The sequence below is a fragment of the Ctenocephalides felis genome, unplaced genomic scaffold, assembly GCF_003426905.1.
Source record: "Ctenocephalides felis isolate EL2017-DRISC unplaced genomic scaffold, ASM342690v1 CF-g0.4_SCAFFOLD_01492, whole genome shotgun sequence".
NCBI lineage: Eukaryota > Metazoa > Arthropoda > Insecta > Siphonaptera > Pulicidae > Ctenocephalides > Ctenocephalides felis.
In genome coordinates, this window is record NW_020537646.1 from 7,429,117 (window position 1) to 7,443,256 (window position 14,140).

At 29.9% G+C, this 14,140-nt stretch overlaps 1 protein-coding gene across 1 annotated transcript in view; it reads right to left on the reverse strand.

Annotated features, from left to right (window-relative positions):
- Positions 1-14,140, reverse strand: part of LOC113370267 (nucleolysin TIAR-like) — a 515,419-nt gene that overhangs the window by 23,526 nt on the left and 477,753 nt on the right. Inside the window, exons 7-8 of the mRNA XM_026610940.1 lie at positions 2,995-3,187; positions 2,347-2,479 (exon numbers count right to left, since the gene is read on the reverse strand). Of these exons, the coding sequence (XP_026466725.1) occupies positions 2,347-2,479; positions 2,995-3,187 (326 nt within the window). The remainder of the gene's footprint in view (positions 1-2,346; positions 2,480-2,994; positions 3,188-14,140) is intronic.

Consider the following 14,140-nt stretch of genomic DNA (forward strand, 5'->3'; position numbering starts at 1 on the left):
TTTAATTGATCTCTCTATCTCTGTATAACGCATAATATCTATCATGTATCTGTATAATGCCATAGCAAATCTCAGCATCAAATTCCATTGACAGAAGCGATAATTATCGACTTCGACGAGATAATCACTATAGAGAGACAGACAGGCTCACGATTCCGCAATCGAAACGCCGCCGGTAGGAATTTCGCCGAAGAATCCTCCCAGATATGCCTCTTGGAGGCAGCGCGTTTGATCTCGGAATCATGGCATTTGGGGCTTTGATAAGCCAAAACGCATACGAATATCGATATTAATACTATTTAAGTACACTACAGTCAACATGCGTATGTTAAAGCAAACTGCTAAATGCTTAATAATAATCCACATACTCATCAGTATAATTACGAATAATAGTTCTTTCTCAATAACAGTTAAGAGTACAAATAAAATTACTAAAACTAAACTACAGAACTACTACTAGTTCATTTAACACACAAAACATAAATTTAAAGGTCAATACCATGTTATATATTATTAAATCATATCAAGTAAGACATTGCATAATAATGCAAAACTAATCATATTCAAATTAATTAAACGAAATATGTTTTATTTATTTGTTGAGAAATATAAAAAATAGAATAGATAAGTGATTACAAAGTGTTTCGTTCATTATTTAAACAAAAAAATTAAATGATTTTCATAAGTTATGCAAATCGTCCAGTAATAATTTAGAAATTGAATACATAAGCCGTATAAGTAAAACGTATAAGTGTACTTCATGCTTAAAATTGCTTGATTATATTTACATTTAGTCTGTTTTCATATCATTTTTTTTTTAAATGATACAAAGACTCAAAGGCAAATAAAAATCATGTGGGCGTTTTAAATTACTAGTTATTGAAGTGTGTGATTGGGTTAAATTGTCAAAACATGGAAAAATTAACATATATTACTAACAATTTTTAAATAGTATGAAACGATGTGAATATTAGTGATTAGTGATAATCAAGTAATAATTTGATATAAAATATGTTAAAAAATATCTTAGATACCTCGTACAAAAGCCACAATTGTGTATCATTTTTAGGATAATATTATATGCTGGATATCAATATTTTACTACAAATATGTAATTGTGTATTGAAATATTATGATAATAAGCTTAATATCAAGTTAGTAAAAAGTATATTATAATTCAATATATTGCAGTTAAATTATATATGGCTAAAATTTAAAGCTCGAATAATTAAAAAATGCTTTTATGATCTATGAGTCTATTCCAATGAGTGTCAAGCTACTATTCTACTGTGTCTCTAATGACCAACTCTGTTACAATTTGACCGAAATGTAATATAAAACAACAAAATATACTAAACATAATATAGAATAGAATAAAGTAAAATAAAATGGAACGCAATTACATGCCAGCCAACCAGAGTCTGGAAGAATTATGACTATTGATAAAGATCACTGAGAAATTTCATTACCGAATGTGCGTGCCTAGTTTTGTCGCAAAAGGGCGACGTGTCTGTATCCAGCATAGGCTCGGGGATGAGGCATCTCAACTATATGAAACAATTGCCAGGGATTAGAGAGACACACCTAACATCACATCACAAAACATCACATATCACAATATACGATATACGATATACGGCCACAATATTACACGAACAAAAGGGATCAAAACACAAGCAAATGAGAATTATTTGACAAAAAAAAAAACTAAAATAAACTAGCTTGAATGTTTTTATCAATGTTGTTTTATGTTTTTATGTTCTAATCAATGAAATAAACTAAAAGCGTGTATAAACAACCATTAAAGTAATGCTAAAAGTTTGAAAATTTGTGTTTTATTCTGCGTGTCAAATTGTACAGATTAGTAATTTCATTCTAGACATTGTACAGCTAAATATTTTTAGAATGCTAACTAATTCATGCGGTAATATATTTTTATTGAAAAAATATAAAATACTCTTCAAGACCAAAAGTGCAAAAAAAAAAACTAATAGAAAATTAATTACATTTGATGTTTTTCATTCATGGACAAAAAAAAATTAATGTGATGCGATATTAAAATTACTCAAAATATTTCAGAATATTATAAGAGAATAAGAATTATATTTCAAGATATAATTAATAAACAATATAATTGAGAAAATAATATGAGATTGCATTACCTAATGTGTTATTGAGCTAGCTATATAGAGTCAAAGGCGCTTATGACAAAGAAATAAATAACTAGTCTCCTACAATGACTACAAAGAATAAAATCATCATAAATCTATTAACAGATATCAAGCATATAAAAACCAAATAATTAGCTAAAATTAAATAAAAAAAAAATTGAAAAAAATTATTCACCTGTCCGGCGGCTGCAGCTGCATTATTAGGATCCCCAGATTCCTTTCCCCAAGAGCATTTCACAGGCTGAGCATTTATTTCTGAATTATGTACGGCGACGATTGCATGCGTGGCTGCTTCTTTTGTCGAAAATCTGAAAAAATAAATGATTAAATTTATACAATAAATAATTTAAGAATTGTTAGGAATATCGAAATCATGCACCTCGTATTTCTTAAGTCGTTGGTTAGATCATGAAAATGGTAATTATGCGTAACACTTGACATTTTTATTTTTTAATTTCTATTAATATTCATAAAAATCAATAAGTGTTCTATATATGCAGATTTGTTATCATCTTCCATTATGATATTCAAAATTGATACTCTTAGAAATATGGATCAATTTCATCAGAACTAGACCTAGTCAACATAACTAGATCTGGTCAAAATTTGATTTAACGTTGATTTTTTATTTGAGATATAATAATGAGTATTTAAACAAAACATATGTTATCGAATAAACTATTTGATTCAAATAGTTTGAAAAATAGATTACAAATTTTACAACTTTACAAAATTTGAAAATTAATTTAGTATTCTCTCGAATGTGACAGCAAGACAAATAATAAAAATCTTTGTTAATAAAATATTTAGAAATATATTTTACCTTACAAATGCGTATCCTTTATCCTTGAAAACGCGGATTTCTTGTATGCTTCCGAAGGGAGCAAATGTCTTTTGCAGAAGTTCTTCGGAGAGACCTCCGGCGAGACCTCCGCCCAGGCCACCGCAATAAACTGTGCAATTCGTGGGCGAACTCTGATTGTACACCTCGTCGAAGGTTAGAGGTTTTGCATTTACTGAAAAGAAAAAAATTATAAATGATAAGAAAATGATGAATATATATTATTTACATTTTAGTAGTTAATATTATTTTATTTGTTGCCGATATATAAATTAGTATTACAATTCAAAAAATAAATTGGATTACAAGAAGAAGAAATTAAATATCAAAGTTATTGTAATTATTATTAAAATTAGATTTAAAAATATTTATAAATAAATTATTTCTCAATAAAAATATCAAAGCATTAGTAATATTAATATTATTTCAAATAATTCAATATTAATAATTAAGTTATTCTTTATTAAAATAAAGTAATAATAATACTGATTAAAATAGTCATTATTATTAGGAGAAATATTATTAATTATAATTGAAGTATATTAGTACCTAAAAAAGCTAATTTTATGATTTAGAAATATTAACTGCAATATACCTAAAACAATAATATCAAATATATTTTATTTACAATGATTTTTAGATTTTATGCTAGATTATTATTCTACTACATATAATATAAAAATGTATTTATGTACTAAAAAGTTATTGAGAATCATGATAAAAGAATAGGTCAAAATAAATGAATGTATTCAAAATTAGAGTGAATAATTTAATGAAACCACGACCATAAGGCATGGTTTTAAATATACAAATATATAAAAAATATGTAGAATATAAAAATATATAGAGAAATTAAATAAGTTTGTTATTTATATCACCCAATTGATATAAGAATATTGGTTTGAAATTGGTTGCACATTTTTGGTATATTTTCTTCATTAGAAATAAAGTATAACGTAAAGTATTTAATAGTAGACAAAAAATATAGACAATTTGTCTTTCTCTATATTTAGTATAATTTTAATATAAATTCACTCATTCTTAGTTTTCTATCATTTTTATTTTTTTAGTTTAATATTTCATTTAAATAATAATTTATATTTAAAAAAAATACGATTTGCTCCTCGAAAACAAACATGAGAACGATGGCTTGAACAATTTGAATGATTCTTAAAAAATTATAAATTTGTGGAAACTTGTGAATAAATTTTTAGTAAATAAATATTCTGAACTGTATGACATAACATGTCAAAATGAAATTAAAATTTAAGCTTGAAATATTCGATTTTCTCTAATCTATTTATTTCAAAATTATCAATCGATTATTATAATGAAAATTCTCATTACTCATTAATTTAGAAATAACCACAAAAATACTTCCGAGAAAATGATCAAATAATATGTACACACTTTGAATAATGTTAAAAATACTGATCTTTTATATATAAATACAAAAAGCATTCATAAATCCTATCTACTCAGAATATGAAACAATTTATTATTATATATAAAATACCATAGAAGTTAGTACATATATAAATAGAAAAAAACACAAATATGCCTATTATCTAAGAATATAATATTATTAGTAATGATATTAAAAATATGTTAAAATTATTATTTTAATAATTTAAATAATTTATTATAAATAGCCAATATATAAAAATTGAAGGATTAACTATGTTATATATAATTTAAACAAAAATTTAAATTTAAAAAAACATTTAGGATTTAAAAGAGAGTCAAAAATAAAATTGAGGAAAAAACAAATTTGAAATATATCACACCATGCATTTACTTCAATATGTCGAGGTTTATATATTAGAAAAATGATTGAGCATAATACATAAAATCTTTTTAATTTAACTTTAAAAACAGCAAATAATCTAAGTACATATTATATTTATATTTTCCATGGTTTACAGAATATCAACTAATCTATGCTCAATCAGAATAATAAAAATTTATAATACAAAATTTTGAGATAAAAATAGCAAAATTACTTAATACAATAAATATTATGAATTCGACATAAAATTTGAATAAATTGCATGGACATGATAGAAACCATGCATAGGACTTACGTAGCGGGATATTTTTAGGGCGCCTAGAATATCTGAAAAAATAATAATTTAAATTTCACATTCAAGTAGAAAACCATAATTAACCATTACCGAGGATAATACATATGGATCATAGTAAATAATTAATAATATTTTTGTATGTTATTTCAGACTACGATATCTAACGTTTCATCAAAATCGTCAAAAAAAAATAAAAATCGGTTCAATTTTTTTAAGAAAACATCGACAAAAGGTCAATAATCGGCTCACATACACACACAACACACAAACGAAATCATACACAAACACACACATACTTTTTCCAAATTTGGTCTCATTCGATGCAGAATGATTTAAAACGTCGAGAAGACAAAATTAATAAAATGGATTTTTTCGCGAGAACAAACTTTTCACTAGGGAAGTTAATAAATACAAAATCTTTAAACTGATTTTGTTAAGTATTATTACTAAACCTACCAAGTTTACAAAGATGCTATAATTTTAAATTATAAATTACAATTAGAATTTTTCAAGAAGTAACAACATCAATTACTAAACCTTTATTATTACACGGATTGCAAGTAAAATTAAAAACAAGCAAGCTGTTTAAAACGAGATGTTACCGAGATTTTGTCATCAGTCCCGATATTTTAATTAAAACGAAACGCAAAATGTTCGTATTTGGCAAACGCGGCAACGCAATGATCGCCGGCATAAACTTTTGTAATATTGTACAGTTTATGATTATTGCACTACAGTGACATGAAAAGCGGGAACGCGGGCGGCGATCAAAAATGAAAAGATCGGGGTGGCGATGCAAAAGCACGAAGAAAGGCGGGAAAGCGGGCGCCCCTGATACGACAATGAGGACGCCCCGGTTTGATTTGAAACGCGGCGGCATTTTACTCCGTAACGGAGAGCAGGCGGAGAGATGAGATTATTATGATAAAGACATCTGAGATACACGGAAACTGGTGTCTAATTAGTACCTTATAAATTTCAACACAACACAAAACCCTATCATAAATTACGGTACTAATAAGAGAAGATGATGGTTCGGTGCGCTGTTGTTTCGTTCGAGGAGACCGTCGGAGGAGTTAACTGAGATGATGGGATTAAAAATATTTTGGAGGAGGAAATACGCTCGGGATTATTTACATTGAATTCCAAAATTTTAGATTAGATAATACATTGTCTATGGTATATATTTTTTATTTCGATTTGTGTTTACGTTGTAATGTATAAATTAGTAGGATTCAAATACTAATTTTTGCCTTCATAGCTTCTATGTCAAGCAATAAAGAGAACAAATGCGGTTATTAAAAAGAACAAATAATATAAACAATGTTATATATATACATATATATATATATATAAGTTGGAAATATATTTTGTTATATATAATTGAAATAGGTTTTCAAATTAAACTACGAATATTATTTCCATCATACCGGCAAATCAGTTAAGTATCTTATCATCAGTTAAATATCTTATTATATAATAATCTTCTTTCCTCAAAGGTCGGAAGGTTGTCTCGAGCCTGATTTACATAACTAAGGTATAAAGAGTAGATTTGAATTACTGCCGTGCAAATCTCATTAATAATACATGTAATTCATGAGCGGATTAGTTGCTGGATGAGAAACTAGAACCTCCACAGTCGCACACAAACGAGCACTTGTGCATTACATACGAATAGCTTAAGTGATCAATCACGAACGCCATGTATACGTTAAAGCAGTCAGAAACTAACGAGATATCAAGAAGAGAAGAGCCCCCCGAATTGGCTAAGTAGGAAACCGCTCTCTGGTTGGAAAGATGCGAAGACGCACGGCCACGCGACTTCTGAAGATTAAGTCATATCAACGCTGAATACTGTATGAGAGATTGTGATGAGAGAACTTTCGTACATTTTCATGCATTCATTAACCGGGTGATGTATATGTATATCATTCGAGCGCGTCCTGATGCTGCCGACGTACGAGCCGCACATGCTGATGGACTATATTTTTAAGTCGGGTTTGTTTAGTCGCGAGCACGAACTTGTTTAGTTTCGCTGCGCTGGCATAATATTTAGCACTCGACGCGCCGCCGCCGGAGCCGCCGCCGCCGGAGCCGCCGCCGCCGATATTCCGGGGCTCCGGGCGACTGTGAGGAACGACGAGAGAGCGATTCTGCTGAAAGCGTCGGGCGGGCAATACTTTGAATTAGTACGTGACCGGAGTTAAATCCTATCTCTTCGTGAAGATTAAGCCATTGCGGAATTTTTTGTACTACTATATTAGGACATAATACCAATAACATAAAAAATTGCAATACAAAAAATGTTATTCATTGAAGCATTTTTTACAGCTATTTGTTATCTGAGTGACATCAATAAGTACACAGAATGATTTAATGATATTATTAATTACAATTATTAAGAATATAGAATAATTATCTCTTTTGTTAAACTATAAATAGCACGCAATTTTAAATAGCATTCTACAAACGCAAAAAAAAACTCACAAAACGATGTGTTTTTTATCATTATCATGTTGAATACATTTTTAAATAAAATCTGCATAAAGTGTTAAATTCCAAAACCTCACAACGTAATGAAACACCTTTTAAATAATAATGTCAAAGCGTTTTCAGAACGCTAATTTGCAGCGGATATAACTGGTAACATTCAAAGAGATATGTCGTAATTAGATAGTAGAAAATATGAAATAAAGTCTCCACTCCCTCTAATAATCAATTTACTGCGAATAATTAAAATTTTAACTAGATTTTTCCACGGCCGTTTATGACACTAGGACTTAACATTAATTGTATTACTTTGCACATGTGCAGTATTTAAAATTACGCATTAAATAAGAGCACAACTTTAGAAATAAATTTCATGTCGTACGGCTATATGGAGTTAAAAAAGTTATTTAAACTTTTTGTTATGCACTGATATAAAACATTGTGTAAAAGTATTAAAATTTAAACTAATTTACTGCCTTGAGCAATTATTATATGCAATATGAAAAATAACACTGAACAAAGTGTTGGAGCAAATAGGATTTAAATACGACAGCTAAAAGCAAATAATGAGAGGTCAAGTATATAACAAAATTACACTCATACTCATACAATTTATAACATTAATGAATATAAATTATTTTTTCAAATTATCATAAAATAAATAAATAACAATAAAATATTAAGTATTATTTCAGTGCATGAGCACATAATAATAACACAGTCAGTATTGTGGACTAAATTGCTGTAATAACTCTTAACTATTTGTTTTCAGAAACAGACAATTTGATGTATACGAGACAAAGTTGACATCTGTGTATTAATATTTATATTTATATACATGTATATATTTTATTAGTGTGTCCTAATGCAAATGCGTAATGCACTCCCCTGCACAGCCATACATCGTGTTGCATTGTTTTACGACAGGATGGAAAAAGACAAATTTTTCTAAAAATACACATTTATGCAAGACATACATAGTGGAGAATAATGTGCACTTCAAAGACACAACTCAGTCCTCCTCTCAGTGTTTGCACATCTACAGCAAACAGCATTTCGTGGAAATGCTGCATATGAAATATCTTATACAGGCACAATAGAATACAGGAAAGCAAGCCTTTAAACCTTTGCAAATCCCACCAAATCAAATCTACACAATATGCGTATACTCGGTTCACTATACATGTCCTCGCCTTTGCATTGCTAAGATAAGGCTTAAGGGAAAGGGCGACAAAGAAACGCGTTAAGATTTGTAAGGATATTGTTGCAGATGAAATACGTATCTCGTCTTCCAATCGGTAGGTACACGGGGAAATAACGCTCTAATGCACATTACAGATTTTGCCAAAAAATCACAATGACAAGTAGAAGATAGTTTGACAGCGAAGAAACTATTCAATACAGTTTGAGAATGAACATAACAGATATAAATTCACTTACATTATTTATGGTAAAAAATGTAGCAATATTAATTCTACGTATTAAAAAGACTGTGAGATTCGGTTTTTCATCATTCAATAATCAATACTTGCATCTGTCCCATTATTAATGTCCGCCGACTAATTTCAGAGAGAGCTCAGAAAAAGCTCATCAGATTTCGTCGATCTATATTAATAATCTATGGATGAGCTTTTTGTCATTTGAGCATTTCCTAACCCAACCGCAGATGTCATTGTTACAGAGTTTTAGCAATGGCATCCAGATGAAAAGCTAGGTGAATTTCTATACAATCCAATGAGAGGATACGTGATAGGAATGTCGGATAGTTCGCGGATACACAAATGTATGTATTCCGTTGGAATATGCAGCGTTCTCGATGTTATCATTGCCGTAGCGTTTCTGGCTGCGATATAAGAAGTCATGATGGCTTTTTCTGACTCTACACAACGTCAAAGGATATTATTCTATGCAAGAGCTTCAGGAATCCGATATCGCATGCATATAAACAATGATATAAATGCAAACCGCCGGCGGCGATGTGCTTATTGCTGGTGATAGAGCGGCACATTATGACGGACTCAGGGATAATCAAGTATACAGATATGAAAATAGTCGGTTATGATATGGACAATCGGATGATCCGCAATGATATAGTCCGATGTAACCTGGAGGTATTTCGGAATAGACACAATCAAACGTAATATAGAACTTTTTATTCTAATTTTAGGTAGTCTACAGAATGCACTCATTGCACAAAAATTATTTTGCAGAAAGTTATAGCATTTGTTAAATATAATAGTTTTAATGTCCTCTTTTCAACAATGATTTTTTTTTAAATTATTACATGTGCATTGTATGAAAATCTCCTAATTGAAATAAAAGTATTTTCTTTTCTTTCAAAGAGCTAACAATAAAGAAACATCAGCGTTCTATTGTCTGCCATAACTCGCGGTCCATCATTGAGCAATTTCCACCGTAACAAATGAAGTTCCAGCTATCCGTTCGACAATCATCTAAATTTATCGTGTTAAGCATACGTGTGAAAAATCGCGTCTTAGCTTTTCCGAACGTCGAATGTACCTATCAGGGAACAAGTAATCCATTTTCGCAACGCTCTCGGTGCCGCACGGAGGAAACTATTCCGTGATCTTCTGAATGGCGCGCGCTATCCGTAACCGCCGGGAAAGCGGGAAAAGCGGGCAAATGCGGGAAACGCGGAAAACTCTCGATGGGAGCCGAATGCATTCCAATTGCTCGGATGGAACGAGCGCGGGTAATTCCTATTACCACTCGACAGAAGATCTCAAAGAACATTCGGTGTTTAGATAGTTTTTCTTAAATGATTTTTGTGGGCGAGACGTAGATCGTCCAAGGAAAAAGAATTTTCATTATATGTATGAAGATAAATACGTATGAAATTCGAGAAATTGTAAGCAACAGTATCTGATCAACAAGAAATCTAAAAAAAAATGATAAGCCTATAAGGATCAAATATTTAGGATTAATTTAATATTAACTCAACGCTATTTTTGCAAGTTCTCCGTATTATAATTAGGTTTAGCAACGCTAAATTTTTAGATAATGCTAGTGTCATATTATTCAGAATGACTTGAAACTTCGATCAATTAGTTTTATCACAGAGTGACAGAAAAAATATAAGAAGCAAAGCATTGAACAGTGATCTTACGATGAGAGCACATATTCGAACGATTTTAATAACTTGTGCAAAAAATATATAATATTTACCAAAAAGAAAAAATTTTAAAATATTTAATTCTATGTATATGTATCTATATATATTCTATCATACTAGTTCTGTACTTTCCAAAGCCCAAGAAAAACTTTTTTTGATAATACCTTAGTTCCTCTAGTTTTGCGATAACACTACACTTTTGTATGAAAGTTGAAATGGGTTTCCAATTTGGTTAAAGCATTTCGTATATAAACCTTACTGCTATTTCAAAGTTTATGGTAAAAGTGAAATTGGAATCAAATATTTTACGCAGAGTGGATAGAAAATTTAGTATGATAAACGTAGACGAATCAAATGAGAGTGAAAATATAATCGTATATGAATTGCTAAATTTATATAGTGACTAGAAAATAACCAAATATACTAAGAACGAATTTAACTTGATGAATTTAATTCAACTTTTGATAACAATGTAATAGATTAGATCATAAAATTCTACAAACATTTTATTATTTCTAATTTCTTATAAAATAGAATATTCGCAAATAGACTTGAGACTTCAAAAACACTTCAAGCATACAAAGAAAACTTGAAAAAAAATTAACAAACTCGAATAATATATTTCATGTTGAAATATATTATCTTATAACTGCATGGATTAGAAAATAATATAACTCTATAAAGTGTTTGTAGAGAAAAGTTGGTTAGATTTATAAAAGATATAACGATATTTCTATGAAATCTTCAAAAAGAACGCCGAGTTTGGCAATTTATAAATTTAGTTAGAAAATTCAGTTCAAAGTAGTAATCTAAAATTTATTCATACTTGCTTGAAATTTTTTATCAAGCAAATTTTCTCAGGTATGTATGCACGTCTCAGTAACCTAAAAAATCCAATTTCGTTATGCATGCAAATATTTTTTAGTAAATATATATATATATATATATATATATATATTATATTTGTTTTCTACAATGATACAAGTGTTGTGCTGATGTTGCATCCTGCAAGTTGCCACATACGATGATGAAAGCAGAGAGAGGTCTTGTTTGCATCCAAGTTTAGTGCGACTGCATATCAAATCGCTTAGATAAATGAGATTGGTTTTCTTATAAGTCGCTCGCAAAGAAATTGTATGTTGACTTTTGATGTCAAAAGTAAATATTTGATATAGCAATCAAATACACTCGAGAAACTGCGGTAAGCACAATTTAAATTCGAGTCGAACATTGATACGACGGAACGAACGAAGATGACAGGGGTTTGGGATGTATCGATTTGTATGTAGTTATAATTCTTGTTTATCTTATTTTGGAAATAAGATTTTGGTTTGGAAATTATTTTAAAGTTTATAACGCACTTGTTCCTAAAGCAAAATCATTTACTTTGACGAACCAATTAATTGGAAAGTGGCCTAATGAGTACAAGCTTTCAAGTTCAATTTCTACATGAACAGCCTAATGCTGTAGCCTCCTGCTACAATGCAAATGGTCAAGCAATGTGTTGCTTCCTTACATTGCTAAGGTACAAAAAATTATAACTAAGTTAATTTAATTTTTCATAGTAATTTCAATACTATTAATATAGATAAGTGTTCTGCATGAAAGCAAGTCCACAAAGTAAAAGCAATCCCTAATTGGCAGTATTCACGTATGTACTTTTTTCGCATTTGATAGAGATGATAAATCATTTATTTTAGCACTAAGTTTAATTTATGATCATTTTTTCAAATTATACCAACCTGCCTACAACTGTATCACATTAGTAATGACACCTATCTCAAACTATAGATAACTAGAATTTGTTTCTTCCAATTTTGTGAAATGCAAAAGTTATTTCTCCCAGAAACTAGGTGAGATGGTTTGCAAGGAATTTTGCAAGTTCAAAAAAGGCGATTCTTGTTAAGTGAAGTTGAGAACTAGGAAAGGGTATAAGATAACTGCGATGAAATTGGATGTCTAGTAATATGTGATATGGCGCAAGAAGCAGCCAGATAGTACAATACAGAGCTCGGATCGCAGAGCAAACGAGATATTCTTAAACATTTGCACAGGAACCGAAACCAAATGTTAGTTTCTCATCAATTGAAATATTTTATGAAATGACATTTTGTGCAGGACGTAAAAATATAGCGGATATTTCGAGAAATTTATACAGACACTTTGGCGGATTATTTTATAAAATAAATTGCAACTTAAAATTTTTTTAGGCAAACCGATCAATATTCACTCAATCAATATTGTCTTATTGAACTACAAATTAGTGTTGACTACAAGCTTTTTACATCTTTCTAATCTGACGCTCCGTTCTCTAAAATACTGCTATCTTCTACACTTTTTGCTTCTTGCCTTCAAAAGGTCTCGGCATGCCTTTGCCAAAAACTTACCAGCAAAATTCACTAATTACTTAAAATTGCTAGGTGTATATTATTTAATCATATGTCACTTACATAGTTAATTTAACATTTCATTCAAAATATATTATATTTCTATTTGAGAAGTCCTGGTTAAGGATATACAGGAGATAAGGGAAGATTGGCGTGACGCGACGCTACGTAAACTTAGTTGGATGACGTTATTGCTGGAAAGTGATAATAGAAAGATAGTGGTAACATATGCTTATATTACATATCCTTAGTTATTGCTGGACATAATATCAGATAAACGCAAACTGATGGAAATTTGAATATACATGAGATATTTATACTAACACATCATTAAGGAACTGTGATTTAGAGGCCAATTTTAGGATACAAATGATATAGTAAAGTGATAGGTCTGTGTTCTTAGAAGTTGGTAGTAAAGTAAATTTTCAAAAATTATGCATTTGCTGTGCGATCAGGCGTTTTACACATAAAACGTAACGACAAAACACAAATTCTAATGTCTCATTGTTAACTATTATTAATACTATATTATATAAAATAGATTTAATCAACTCATACGAAGATAGTCTCCTCGTGGTATAGCATCACCAAAACATTTATAATTATCGGAGAGTTGATTCCTAAATATATTATTATCATTCCACCACTATCACCTTATTTTACTATTTTTCACATGTTAACATTTACCCCAAAATAGCAGATTATTCAAAACTATCTAGTGCAAAATGAGATTTTACGACATGCACAAGTTATTTGAACATGATAGGTGTACAAGTCATTAAACATTTAATACGAGCCAGCCACGAAACTTAAACATACGTTTAGATATCGCTGATTTAAAACTTTTCAACGTCAAAGACAACATAAACGAGTTTACGCTGTAAACTTTTTTACGATTCTTATGCATTACTTTCTGCCAGGGAAGCATAAAGCTTGATTTTATCACTACTAGCTCAGCGATAAGTTTTATGTAATTTGAAATTCTTGATGATCGCCAGTGTGCAACTAGTGTCTTTTATTGCTCGGAAAACATT